Source organism: Amia ocellicauda, chromosome 22 (assembly GCF_036373705.1).
Source record: "Amia ocellicauda isolate fAmiCal2 chromosome 22, fAmiCal2.hap1, whole genome shotgun sequence".
Lineage (NCBI taxonomy): Eukaryota > Metazoa > Chordata > Actinopteri > Amiiformes > Amiidae > Amia > Amia ocellicauda.
Genome location: NC_089871.1, coordinates 1,026,987 through 1,040,335, shown reverse-complemented (window position 1 = coordinate 1,040,335; position 13,349 = coordinate 1,026,987). Strand labels below are relative to the sequence as shown.

The 13,349-nt window shown below is 54.9% G+C and overlaps 3 protein-coding genes across 5 annotated transcripts; 1 reads left to right on the top strand and 2 right to left on the bottom strand.

Moving 5' to 3' along the window:
- Nucleotides 1-51: 51 nt before the first annotated feature.
- tmem120aa (transmembrane protein 120Aa) lies at nt 52-5,183 on the bottom strand. Its single transcript, XM_066695668.1, has 12 exons — nt 5,001-5,183; nt 3,860-3,978; nt 3,297-3,413; nt 3,116-3,175; nt 2,777-2,872; nt 2,540-2,629; nt 2,304-2,369; nt 2,040-2,101; nt 1,814-1,906; nt 1,586-1,650; nt 1,401-1,469; nt 52-1,191 (listed from the first exon to the last, which is right to left on the bottom strand). The coding sequence occupies exons 1-12, from the start codon at nt 5,076-5,078 to the stop codon at nt 1,075-1,077; spliced, it is 1,032 nt and encodes a 343-aa protein (XP_066551765.1). The 5' UTR covers nt 5,079-5,183; the 3' UTR covers nt 52-1,074.
- A 435-nt stretch (nt 5,184-5,618) lies between these two features.
- styxl1 (serine/threonine/tyrosine interacting-like 1) lies at nt 5,619-9,015 on the bottom strand. 3 transcript variants are annotated; one of them, XM_066695666.1, is made up of 8 exons: nt 8,709-9,015; nt 8,236-8,494; nt 8,030-8,129; nt 7,703-7,836; nt 7,274-7,419; nt 6,869-6,966; nt 6,360-6,472; nt 5,619-5,865 (listed from the first exon to the last, which is right to left on the bottom strand). In XM_066695666.1, the coding sequence occupies exons 2-8, from the start codon at nt 8,482-8,484 to the stop codon at nt 5,734-5,736; spliced, it is 972 nt and encodes a 323-aa protein (XP_066551763.1). In that variant the 5' UTR covers nt 8,485-8,494; nt 8,709-9,015; the 3' UTR covers nt 5,619-5,733. The 3 variants fall into 3 exon arrangements, with proteins under 3 accessions (XP_066551763.1, XP_066551764.1, XP_066551762.1); XM_066695667.1 differs by lacking the exon at nt 8,709-9,015 and having other exon boundaries at nt 8,236-8,297; nt 8,382-8,694; XM_066695665.1 differs by lacking the exon at nt 8,709-9,015 and having other exon boundaries at nt 8,236-8,694.
- Nucleotides 9,016-9,110: 95 nt separating this feature from the next.
- mdh2 (malate dehydrogenase 2, NAD (mitochondrial)) lies at nt 9,111-12,825 on the top strand. The gene is made up of 9 exons (XM_066695669.1): nt 9,111-9,284; nt 9,935-10,103; nt 10,910-10,993; nt 11,165-11,274; nt 11,411-11,536; nt 11,731-11,808; nt 11,891-11,990; nt 12,264-12,415; nt 12,521-12,825. Exons 1-9 carry the CDS (start codon nt 9,222-9,224, stop codon nt 12,650-12,652), a joined length of 1,014 nt encoding a protein of 337 aa, XP_066551766.1. The 5' UTR covers nt 9,111-9,221; the 3' UTR covers nt 12,653-12,825.
- Nucleotides 12,826-13,349: the final 524 nt, after the last annotated feature.

Here is a 13,349-nt window from a genome sequence, read left to right as displayed (position 1 = left end):
CATTAGACACCGTCTCTCTCCTCACGCTGCCACAAACCACAAAAATCAAAGCAGAGACTCACACATCACTTTTATTTCTTTTTTTAATGCAAACTTTCAAAACCTTTAAAGTAACGAGACTCACCCCTGACCCACTCGCTGGTGTGAGACAAATCCACACAGCCACACACGATGCCAGGGTCCCGATCACAACTAGTGGGCACAACTGGGTTTTCACTCGCTATAATATAGCGGCTTGTTTTCCTAGTGACTTTAAATGTGTATTTAATGCAGTCGCCCCCGTCCGCCCGTTCCTGTGACCCACGAGGGGATGGAGAGCGAGACTTGAGCCTGAATCTGCGGTCTGACTGCAATTTCAGGGTGACTAATCGATGCATCTTCTCGTTAAAAAACATTGAGACCAGAAGGATGGAGGGAAGGGGTAAGAACTGAGTTTAACATCAGGCACAATCTGAAAAAGGACTTGCAGGTCTTGGTCACTTTCAGCAAGATGCGAAGCTTCCCCCAAAAAACAAAAGAAAAAACAAACTCAATTACTTCTCTATAACTATAAAAGTGCTCGATGGCCTCACACATGGTGATCGGGGCCAGACGCGTTCCTGCACACGTTCTGCGCAGGCGGAGATTCAGAGCTGCGGTTAGTTTGGAGAAGCGACCCTGAGGTTTGGTGAGGTATAGTGAGAGATGCTTTGGATATCTTCTTTGACTGGGGGGTTAGAATTAGCGACGGTAACACGTTAGTTCCCTCGTAGCGTTCTCTTTGCCAGCCCGCGTTCTAGAAGAGGCACTGGTGTGTTATAGATCCCCAAACTGGAAGTCTAATCACATCTTATTTGGTGGGTAGTGTAACACACTGTTCACACAGCGGTAAGCATTGAAAGACACTTGACAGCCATGCTCTGGACACACCGGTAGAATCGAGACAAGGTACACATGGACAACAAAATACACATCTGGTATCAGATTGGACTGACTGTGAGGTGCCAGGCCTTCTGCAATGGAGTGCTAATGGGAGCTCCCAAATTATATATATATATAATATCCTCTCCCTCTCTCTCGCTCGCATCCTCTCCCTCATAGCTGCTTGTCTTTGCTTTGCTTCTTGTTCTGGATCTTTTGGTAGACAACGGCCAGCGTGGTGCAGAAATTGCCTGTGAACAGCACGAGGTAGGCGAGGCTGCACATGAGCACCTGGGGGAGAGAGGGGACGGGTCAAGGGGAGCACAAGAACTGAAATAATCAGCCATTGACACCCACACCAAATAAGTCCTTTCTTCTCCAAACTGCTCTCCTTACGGGCCCCATTTAAGCACCATGACACGGAGCACTGATTTTAAAACACAATCTTGGGGGAAACCTGTGCTCTGTGGTAAACGGGGGCAGAGAAGAGGAGCTCATACCTGCCACTCCTTGCAGTCCGGCAGCTTAGCCATCCTGACGAGAGTGAGTCCGTTGTAGAGCTGCCAGAACTGCAACACACACACACGCCATCGGTCAGGGGTGCAAAACGACAGGAGCAGATTAATAATGGTGGACATGTAAAGACCGAAACTGGAAAATCCCTTCAACGAATCGCGACACTCACGTGGCCGAAGAACAGGAAGGGCAGCAGGAAGGTCAGGCCACGCCACATCCACGACTGGAAGCCCTCTGCAAGACAGCGAGAGACAGGCCTTCATTCCTCCGCCTGTCTCACTGTCTCTTAACACTACCAACCACCTCTACCCCTCTCTCTCTCTCTCTCTGGGTCTTACTGTTCCCTCGCTCGCTCTCCCTCCCTCTCTCTCTCTTTATCCCACTCTCTCTCTCTCACCCACAGTCAGGTCCATGGTGTGTCTCTCTCCCAGGGCCCGCAGGCGGTACAGACAGCTGCTCTGATAGTAGTACTGGAGAAACTGGACAAAGCCTGCAACAAACACAACAAGCCAATAAACACACTCAACAGGTTAAAACACTCACATTGGTCACCAACGACACGTCACTGTACAAGGAAATGGCAAACACGGTCAGGGCCACCGGGGCCACAGCTGTGGACTCACTCTGGTACAGGGAGTAGGCCAGGAACTGGTTCCTGAACATCTGGTACAGCCTCCCGTCCGGCCTGCGGGACAGAGAGACGCTGTGGTCAACAGGACTGACGCTGAGCGTGTGTGCGGGTCTCATGTCTCTAGTGGTGGAGCACATGGACCACATGTGACGCACAGCTCTCTCACACAGACACATACACACGTGTTTCTCTTCTGGTTACAGTTTCATTTTAGAGACGAGCAAAAGAAACATATGGAGAGAGGGGCTGTGCTCACCAGGTCAGCATGACTCCCGACAGGAAGGTGGACACATAGTGATGGAAGACCCACCAGCCCTTGATCCTGAAACAACAACAACACACAGCACAGTGACTGAGGGCCATGCGGTTCCCGCGGCCCCCTGTGCCCAGGACACTTATCGGAACACGTAGGCAGCCTCTTCTAGGGAATGATTCGCCACTTTCCCCTCAGAGAGTGCATCACCCCCCAGGCAGCTGCCCCCCCGTTCGCACCTGGAGCCGTTGTTGATGAGGATGCTCTCTCGGATGGTCAGGGTGCAGTAGTACCACACCAGCAGGAAGTTGAAGAGCGCGTCCACAGCCCTGCACAGCACGGAGACACGCTGTGAGTGGAGAGGGCCACGCACTCGCACACACGCACTGTAATGGTACCATGGGTAACCTGTACAAGACCTGGCATGCAGAACTGAAATCATATTCAACTTTTCTGCACCCGGACCCCCGACCCACCTGTTAGAGACCAGGAACCTGCAGGTGAAGGAGAAGAGCAGCAGCAGGATGGTGAGACACAGCTTGAATTTCTCGTACTCGCCCTTATAGGCAAACCTAGCAGACAGAAACATAGCATTCACCCTCACACACCTGATCTCTTTCTCTCTCTCTCTCTCACCTGTCCGCTCAGAGCACTGTGGTTGAGTGGCAGTGAGCTGCAGGTGTTATACTTCCCCCTAGTGGTCACACACAGCGCAGGCCCTTACTGAGGCCTAGGCACTGAACTCAAGACAAAACAACACTCCACCCCGAGCCCCCGACACGGCCCTCAACACAGTCCGCTGGGACGATACCTACTTGGACTGTTTGCTCAGCAGAGTGACGTTCACGTTCCCCAGGACGAGGCTGAGGTACAATCTGGGGAGAGAGAGACACTGCCGTTACACCTGGAAGAAACTGCCTGTTTTTCGCAGTTAAGATACTGCAGTATACTGCAGAGTGAGTGGTGCTGTTCTGTCCACAGACCACGTCTCCTCACCCGTTCTTCTTGGGCAGGAAGGCCTCCATGTCGAAGAACACGCCGGGCCGCTCTCTGATCAGCGCCTGGATCCGGTCGATGTTGTCGGCCTCCTCGGGGCCGGCGCTGCGCCTGCATCTGGGCCAGGAGGAGGAGGAGGAGGAGGGTGTCATGATTAATCAGTAATCGCTATTGCACCACACCAGCCCCACCTGCCACCAATAACAGCAGGGCCCCGCGGCTCCCGAGGGCCATCAGCCCACAGTGCAGCCGCTGCACGGGGACACCGGCCAGAGGAGCCCGTTCACCTGCCTTGCCTGACTGGTCGATCTCAGGATCAGCCCTGTACACGTCCAGCAGGATCCCAGAGTCAGTTTGGTAGTGGCTTGGTAGTTCTGGACCCCCCTACCCGCCACCCCCTACCCACAACTCTTTGTGTACAGAAGTGATGGTGTGCTCTGACCCTGGCCCTGGACCGTGTTTATTGCAGTCTCAAGCTGCAGCTCAGTGAACGGGGGCGAGTGGTAGGCCCTGACTGGCCCAGCTGTGTCAGGCTGGGGGGTGTGGCCAGCGAGAGAACCTACTCTGTCAGCACCTGGGACAGCTCCCCCAGCTTGTGCTTGTGCCGGGCAATGGAGGCGGAGAAGCCGGACTGCAGTTTGGTCAACTCGTCCAGCTTCTGCCGGTACAGCTTGTGAGTGTCCTGCAGGTCACAGAGAGAGACAGAGACAGAGACAGAGACAGACACACACACACACACACACAGACAGTTCTGTTAGTGCACAGAGCACTGCAGAGCTAAACAATGTAACTGGAAACAGCATTCAGCCCCGATGACTGGCAATAAACACCTAACTAGCGGAACACCCCTGGTCTTGAGAAACACAGACGTACTCCGCAACTTAAGCAATGCACACGAGGCACTGGGGATGGGGCAATGGGGCGCCATCATGCTGCCAACTATCCCTGCCAGCCAGTCATGCAACTTTTGTCTCAAACAATACCTCTTATCTGCGTCCTTTATCTGTTCTTGGTCGTGCTCAGAGTGCTCAACAGGTCTTGTTTTATAGCTGCAGGGTGTTGTATGGTGTGATCGGCGCCCCGTCCTGTACCAGTGCCACCAATCCTGAGATGTGGGGTAAAGTTCAAGGCCGGGCTGGCGCAGATAAGACACAATGCTGGGCAGCGCTGCGCAGCTGACGCAGTCTGGACGCTTGCCATGTGCGTGTCTCGGCGCAGAAGTGCGTGACTCTGCGGACACTTATTTCCCAATGCGTGTCGCAAGGGTGTCCAGCAGCTGCTTTGGTTAAAGGGACTCTCATCTTCCGCTGAGCTCCGAGCCAAACAGCCCCCGGAGCGGAGCTGGAGCTTCTTCTGCAACCAGAGCCACTACACTCGGGTGAAAACCCAACACCACAAGGATGTAAAATGTTACTTAGATCGCATATGTGCCTCTGTGTGTCGCCGAACCCGCGTCTGCTGTGATAATATAATAATGTGAACAATAATTCATAATCACATTGCAAATACAGGTGGCGCTCGTATGATCACTCACAGGCTGCAAGTCCCAGACCCGCAATAAACACGCCATGTGCGTCTGGAAAAGTCATTCATTAGAAAACGTTTCCCGAGCCGGGAGGAGGCAGGACTCCCGACCCCCTGGCCGGTTAAAAAGCCGGGATCCGCGGCCACAGACGGGGCTCAGCCGCGCAGGGCGTCTCTCACCTGGATGAGCTGGAAGTCCTTCTCCAGGTCCTCCCACTCCTGGACACACTCGCTCAGGCAGGACGGGCCGAGGGACATCGTGTGCGGCGGCTGCTGTGTCTGCGCGTCGGTCCGGTTCTGCTCCGTTGAGTCCAGACCTCAGGACGCCCTGCCGGCTCCCTGCGCCAGCCAGGCAAAGACACCGTCACCGCCACACCCCCGCCACCTCCGCCGACCAATCGCCACCCCGGACGCGACGTAGCCCCAGTTCGACCAATGAGCATGCAGATGTGTCGCCACGCCCCAAACGTGTGGCCAACCAACGCTCAGCAAGGAGGCGGCCGGCGGGGAGGGGCGGGGCGTCCAGAGGAAGCGGCAGTGAGTCTGACGTTGCCGTACAGAACCGGTCCGTTGAGGAGGGTCTGTGTCATGTCAGTGCAGTACACTCTCTCATAACCGCTGTAACCGCGAATCAGTAGCACTGCAGGCGTTAACTATCCGTGTCCGGCTGTAAGCAGGACTGTCACCGCAGGCTGAGAGTTGTTTAAGCTGAACTTTGTCTTCATCAGTGAACACAGCAAGAATTTAAACCAAACTGGACTCTTTACAAGGTCTCTTCAAACAAACCATCATTGACAATTGTTATAGTTTCATGGAAAAATTTTATTGGAATAAAATAAAAAATGTGTAAAGTGGAGGGTGTGAATGCTCTTCAGCTGTGAGTGTATTCCCGCTGGGCAGTCCCCGTCCCGGTTCAGAAGCTGGGCTCTGAGATGTCAGTCCTCTCCTCCCCCAGCACCGCGCGCTCCCAGGCAGAGAGCTGCTGCACGAAGCCGCGGTTTGGCCTCATGTTGTTCTTGCACTTGAGCATGTGAGCCCACGCCTCCTGCAGGAGCCACAGAAAACAGACGTCAGACACTGTACTGGCCCTGCGCTGACGCGTGCACATCGCAAGTGTCCAGACTGTGTCTGCGCTCTGCAGTGACGCACACACGATTGTGTTCTTGCCTCTTATCTCAGCCACCTGCCGCCGCTGGCCATGAATTTTAAAAAGTTTCCTGGATTAAAACAAGCAGGTCTCGGCACAGAACGCCAGACAGAGCTGCTCTCCCACTGACCCACTCGATTCACAGGGGCAAAGCCCTCAAAGTCCGTCCATTCCTCTCCGGCTCAAATGACTACGACGCGTCAGGACAGCACAGGAACCACTAAACCCAGATCTCAAGACTAGAATTACGTCACTTCCTGTGGCTGGACTGGGGACTAAACACACCAACAGAAACCTATATCTTAGCGTGGCGCGGTGACAGACACCTGACCCTGACCCTGCTGTGTGAAACGGAGGTAGAGCCGGAAAGAGGCGGGGCGGGGGGCACTGGCCTGCAGTGTGCATCTCAGATGGTGGATCAGGAAAGCCATGGCCATGGCGCTGCAGTGGCTCACACCCCGGCAGGAGAACAGCAGCACCGAGGCCCCTGCGCCGAGCTGGACGTCTGGGGGACAAACGACACAAACACTGCGAGAGCCTGTCTGTGGAGCGGGGGCCACAGCCCAGAGCCTGTCTGCGGAGCGGGGGGCCACTTTTCCAGCCATTTACAATTGCAGCCTTCAGAATGAAACGCTATGTGAGGAATTTCATGGTGAATGAGAGCGTGGGGGGAATGCCTGACAAATCAGAGATGAAACACGACAGACAGCAGGAGAAGGAGGGAAGAAACAGGGAGATCAGGAATCGACAGTGTAGGTTAGCAAGGGAACGGAGGGAGATTCTGTCAGAATGCAGAAAATGATTATGAATGAATTCTGTAGCTTTTCCTCTTTCGTATCGTGAGTGGGAGGTTCCTGGCCTGTCTTACTGGGGGGTGTGGTGTGTTGCAGGGCCCACTGACCTGTAAACCTGCACGCCTCTTGGAAAAAGCCGGAGAGATCCTCCTCTACAGAGTCTGCGGGAGGAGAGGCGAGGACCTCACAGCCACTTCCTATAAGCCTGCCTCAACGACAACAACAACGAGACCAACAGGGATCACGTATCTCTGGGCGGTCCTCTGAAGGACAATCGCTGCTCACTCACAGTGTGAGGACGCAGAGATAAGATCCTTTCACTCCAGCCCCCCACCCTGTTCTGAAAGAGCTCCTTTGCTCATATATTGCTTGCAGGGTTTAAAGCGTGAAAGCAAAGTACATTTACAATCCGAAATGGTTACCAGAACCGTTCAGGGTGTGTTTTCAATGACAATCAGCTGGATCAGAGGAGAGACTCAAGGCTGAGGCTCACGAGGCAGGCGGTGACTCACGCGCTGCTGGGCTCTCCCGAGACATCAACCAGCGCCTTTATCTTAAGGTCTTTGAGAACCTGCTGGTCCGAGGCCTGTGTCCGGTCCCCCATATACAGCCGTCCTGGCAGGATCTCCACTGGGTGGGGCCTCAGCTCCTCGAGCTCCTGCATGGAGGGACACCACACAACGTCGGCCGTTTAATGTATTTGCCCAGAGTTGATAGAGACATGGAAAAGCACAGACGGTGGGTGAGGAATTCAAACAGATTTTTGAACAGTGCTGATCAGCTGGAAGAATAGCTATGACTGTGTACTTGAATCAGTAACTCTACTACCAGATGCTCGGCTTCAATAAAATGACTATCAGAGAGGGTACCAAATCCGCAGAGAGCAGTGGGTCTGCGGGGGTGAGATCAGGGCCGTGCGGGGCAGCGTCGCAAGGATGCACCTGGGGGCTATACAGGATCTTCTGGGTGCGAAGGAAGGGGTAGCAGGCGGAGAAGTCCTCGTAGCCGCCCCTCAGGATCTGCACTGGGTTCCGGCTGCACTGCTCCAGGACTGCCGCGCACTCCGCAGCCGGGCCTATACAACAGCCCACGGGGACACTGTCACCAGGGCCCCACCTCCACCACACAACACACACAACAAGAGTGCTCCTGGTTTGCAGCAGCTGTGCGTCACGGTGAGCAGAGCCCCAGACTGGACTGTGGGGACCGCTGGTGTCAGTGGGCGGTGCTGCTGTGCTAGGGAGGGACGGTACAGTGTCACCACTCACCGCAGTCCTCCACGGAGCCGGCGTGGCCGTCGTACACAACGCAGTAGCGCATGCTCTCCACCTCCACGCACGCAGGGATCACAAAGTCGCCGTTCGCATCCTGGAGAGGAAAGAACAAAACGAAAAAATCGAGAAATAAAGATGAAACCTACACCCTACGACCTAAAAATAAAAATAAAAAATCATAAAACTGGGGGGGCACTCACGCGTTTGGACCTCTTGGCCATGAGGACGTGGCTCTCGTCGTACTCCTGTTTAGTGCGTGCGTCTGGAAATACACACACACAACCTGTTGCTCCACACAGCTCTTGCTCTACCTCCACATCACTGGGGCTCGGTTTACTGGGCTTACCGATCAAGAGCAGGTAATTGGACTCTGCCAGGCTGCTGACCCTGGCGCCCTGATTCAGGATGTTGTAGAGGTCTGTGGCCTCACAAAGCACCACACCAGCCATCGCAGCAGCGCTAAACACACCACGCAGGAAAGTGTGATTACTGGGATCAGTGAAGCTTAAATGCATATCAAAAATGACATCGTTTTCAATTCGTGTATTACATCATTGTAAACGCAGTCACTGGCTTCCCCATCACAAAGACAACACACTAAGTTGTGCAATTGTTTGATCGTTATCTGCAGGGAAACATCCATAGCGCTTTACACCGCTTTGAACCCACTGACCGTTTTAAATGTGGTGTGACGGCTTTGGGGTGTTTTCTATTCGCTGTTGTAGCTTCAGATTAATAACAATGACGTTTCTGTCTCTGTCGTCGCCGTGGACGCTCTTCAGTTACCAAGCCGTGACGTCACTCGTCCTGCAGGCACGGCTGAGGCTTTTTGACTCGCATCACATGATGAGGAAGAAATGCAGCCAATCAGCACTGCCGTCGCCCGTCCAGCCAATCGGAATGACGCCGTCGATCTGAACGGCAGGTCAACGCTCTGACGCCATAACCCCGCCCACGCCACTGAGTCCAGCGATGACGAACTTCCCTCTCGTCCAATTGCAATTTAAAACGCGCCGAGGCCGGCCAATGGGGTGCCGTGTGGGGGCTGAAAGGGGCGGGCCTAGGCAGGCAAGGTTGGTGGCGCTGTCTTGTGCGGCTGATAGAGGACGTTGGAGTCACTGCGCTGCGGAGTCTCACGCCGGCATTTTCTTTCCTGTCTTAAATCGGAGCGAAGTCGTAGTAGATCATGTTCTCCCGCGTCGCCAGACCCGCACTGAGCATCGGCCGCAGCCTGTCCACATCCTCGCAGGTGAGTCGCGGAGAGGGCTCGGACTCGCAGGACGGCAGCGGGCAGAGCTGCCGCGGTGAGACGCCGCCCTCCGGTGGGGGTCCGCTTTGCCCCCTGAATGGGTGCGCGAAACCGGCATCTGTCGCAGCGAGGACGTTAATGGTGTAAAAGCGCCAGGTTTCATTCACACAACTGCGCTTCTGCTGATGCCCTCTGTAGAGGAAGGGATGCTCTTCAGTTCGGGGTCTGATCAACGTCTTGGTCTCCGGTGCCCCCTTGGGTTCATTTGGGTGGGAGGAGCAGTGCAGGCCCGGGGGGAGACCTGGCACTGGCCGGTTAAAGCATGCCGGGCCCATTGGAGGTGCCCTCGCCCTCACTGAGCACCACAGCTCGCTTCCTCCTGCCCTGACTCACTTCCTGTGTGTTGCTTCAGCGCTGCCGGCCTGGGGTCATGACCGACAGACACTCACTGTATAATAATAAGTGTGTGTGTGTAATTATACCACACCTGGTTTTGTCCATGGCTATGCTTAGTGTTTGACATCTGTAATATTGTTTAATTTCTGCCACTCAGCTCCACCACTCACTGATGGACCGTTATTGGTTAATTGATGTAACCTGTTTTGCAATGGCTAGCCTGACTCCATCTCCGTCTCTGTCTCTCTCTCCAGAGCCATGCCCGGGTGGCAGTGCTGGGCGCCTCGGGGGGCATCGGCCAGCCCCTGTCCCTGCTGCTGAAGAACAGTCCGCTGGTCAGCCAACTGTCCCTGTACGACATCGCCCACACCCCCGGCGTGGCGGCCGACCTCAGCCACATCGAGACCAGGGCCAATGTCACCGGTAAGACCCCTCCGACCCTGAACCCCCCCACAGAGGTATAGAGACCACCGCCCCCTCTCCACACACTGAAGGTGCATTGTCTGGGAATAGGATCAGGAATGGGAACAGCTGATATAGACGCCACTGACTGGGGAGACAAATAGAAAGTGAAAGTCTGTTTATTGATCCAGATCTCCCCCAGATGTTCAAAACCTCACACGCATGAACTGTAAAAAGCTGTTTCACAAGGCGCACAGCGCAGCGGCACGGCGAGTGAGGTGAGGTGAGGTGTTGCTCTGGCTCGGCCCGGTGACGCAGCAGGCTGTTTAAAGGCTGTATCCGGTTTCTGAAAGTGGGTCTGGAGCCAAGACCTGAGGACATGTGTGCCGTGTCTGGTCTCTGGTCTCCCCTCTCCTCCCTCCCCTCCTGCTCCTCTGTCCTCTGTCCTCTGGGCTGGGGCTCGGACCTCACTGCGGGGGGGGCAGTAGTTTTGTGTTCTTAAGTCTGGGCTGTGAATTGCAGGGGGGGGAATTAAACCTGTCCCTCAAGCTGGGCTGCAGATCCTTGTCATTCCTTAACCATGAATTACAATTGTGTGTGTGTGTGTGTTCACAGACTAATCAAAGATCCCCTTTATCATTTGACAGAATATTTAAGCTCCAGCGCCAATAGTTAATAAACCTATAAATGCACCCCCCCTGCCAGCTGGTGGCACCGATGCCGGCTCTGTGAGCCCGAGGCCTGGAGCTTCGATCTGTTTATGTGTGACCCTGTGATGTGATCCAGGAGCTCCAGCTGCGGCTCCTGACCGTGCTTCTCTTCCTCAGGACACCTGGGCCCCGAGCAGCTGGGCGAGGCTCTGAAGGGCTGTGAGGTGGTGGTGATCCCCGCCGGCGTCCCCAGGAAGCCCGGTGAGTCACCGCACGCCGAGCCGCCTCTTTACCGGTCCCCGTGCAGGATCGTGTATTAGGATCCTTCTCTGCAGTCTTCATGCAAAGCCACTTGTCTGCTTCACCACGCACTGATACAGCGCGTTGTACACATGCATATCACACGGGTCCAACTCTCTCCCTGTGTCCCAGGCATGACCCGTGACGACCTCTTCAACACCAACGCCACCATCGTGGCCAACCTGGCCGAGGCCTGTGCCAAGCACTGCCCCGAGGCCATGATCTGCGTCATCGCCAACCCGGTGAGTGTCCTTTCCGAGCGTCCGAGCGTTGAGCAGGACGCCGGCCCCAGCAGTGGCCCCTGGATCCGCTCGTTGGCGCTCTTTTCCAGAGTGACGTGTCATTGGTTTGTTGATCTTCGTGTGCTTGTCTCTGTAGGTCAACTCCACTATTCCCATCACGTCGGAGGTCTTCAAGAAGCACGGCGTCTACAACCCAAACCGGATCTTCGGCGTCACAACACTGGACATCGTCAGAGCGAACACCTTCGTCGCAGAGCTGAAGGCAAGACACGGCCGCACACGGGACACGGCCGCACACGGGACACGGCCTCACACATCTGCATTTGGGGTGGGGGGGTGGTGATGCATGGCAGCAGGGGGTGCTGTTGCCCTGCAGTGGGGGGCACAGTGGATCCTCTGTGTCCTCCAGGGGAAGGGACTGACGGTGGGCTCTCTCTCTCTCTCTCTCTCTCTCAGGGCCTGGACCCAGCGCGGGTCAACGTGCCGGTGGTGGGGGGCCACGCAGGGAAGACCATCATTCCTCTCATCTCACAGGTAGGGGGGGGTACAGGAAGTCCTGATCTGTCGTCGGCTGTGCTGTCCTGGGCTGTGTCCAATGCTGGCTGTGTTGTTTCAGTGCACCCCTAAAGTGGACTTCCCCGAGGACAAGCTGTCCGCGCTGACGGTCCGCATCCAGGACGCCGGGACCGAGGTGGTGCAGGCCAAGGCTGGAGCAGGTGAGCCGGAGACGTGGGCCCCGAGGGGCCGAGGCTGTGTGTCCGTTCTCTCTCTCCACTGCCCACCTCCTTCTGAGGGTTTCTCATCTGGGTTGAAATTATATTTTCTGGGGTTGTGAACAAATGGCAAAATAACGCCACTTGCTAAATGGGGGGGTGCCGGGGTGAGGATGGGTCTGGTTCTCTCTGGCGCTGCCCGGGCCGGGTGTGCCCTGGGGGGTCCGGGATCGTGCTCTCTGTCCTCTGGCTGATGGGTTTTGTTTCGTGCCGCAGGCTCCGCCACTCTGTCCATGGCCTACGCCGGGGCGCGGTTCGTCTTCTCGCTGCTGGACGCCATGAACGGGAAGGAGGGCGTGGTGGAGTGCGCGTTTGTGCGGTCGGAGGAGACGGAGTCGCCGTACTTCTCCACACCGCTGCTGCTCGGGGTAGGCCTGGCTTGTTAATTGGGCACCTTTATGCACTGGTTTGCAGTGAGCAGTGCGACGACTGTGGGTTTATTTGTTTATTTGTTATTTTTGCGTTTTCTCCAGAAAAAGGGCATTGAGAAGAACCTGGGGCTGGGCAAGCTGTCGCCCTTCGAGGAGAAGCTGGTGGCCGAGGCCATGGGGGAGCTGAAGGGCTCCATCAAGAAAGGAGAGGAATTCGCCAAGAGCAGGAAGTGAGCGTCTGCGATCCAGCGAGCCGGCGCCGCCACACGCGTGTGATGTGGAGAAAAGTCACTTTACGAGACTCGAAGCACTTGTGCAACCGAAACCATGAAGTCTGATATGGCGTAGTTTGTTATTGTCCTGAAATATAAATTATATCATCAATAAACCTTATGTTTGTTTTCGGATTCATGTCTTGATTTTGTCTTTTGTTCCCCTGAGATTTACACGCCACATGCGTGTGTGAGATTGTGTGCTTCCTGGGGGGGCTTTGTGTAGTCGCCGTTCATATCGTTACTATGACCGGATCTGCTCTGGCGAAACACATCTGTGTTCAATGTTTTTTAATGTATTAAAAGTTATAATGCAGTGAATTTGTGCTGTTGCTATCAGTTCATGCGTTTGCTGCAGGTGTTTCCACTTGGACACAATTTAGTTTTGTTTTGAACAGCTCATGGAAAAAGTTCTTGTAATTTCTGGTTTTCAGTTGGTTCCTATTCTCCTTTATTCCCTCATTCTCAGACTGGTGTGTGCGTGTACACTGTCACACACACACACACACTCTTACCGCTTAATGTCTCTGTTGGATATATGCAGCCATCGGTAGATTGTGATGTTTATAACTTTAAATGGAGAAATCGAATTCTGAGCGAGCACTTTCCATTGACTCCTGTGAAATCACTGTTTTTTTTACATGTTGATAATTCTCTGT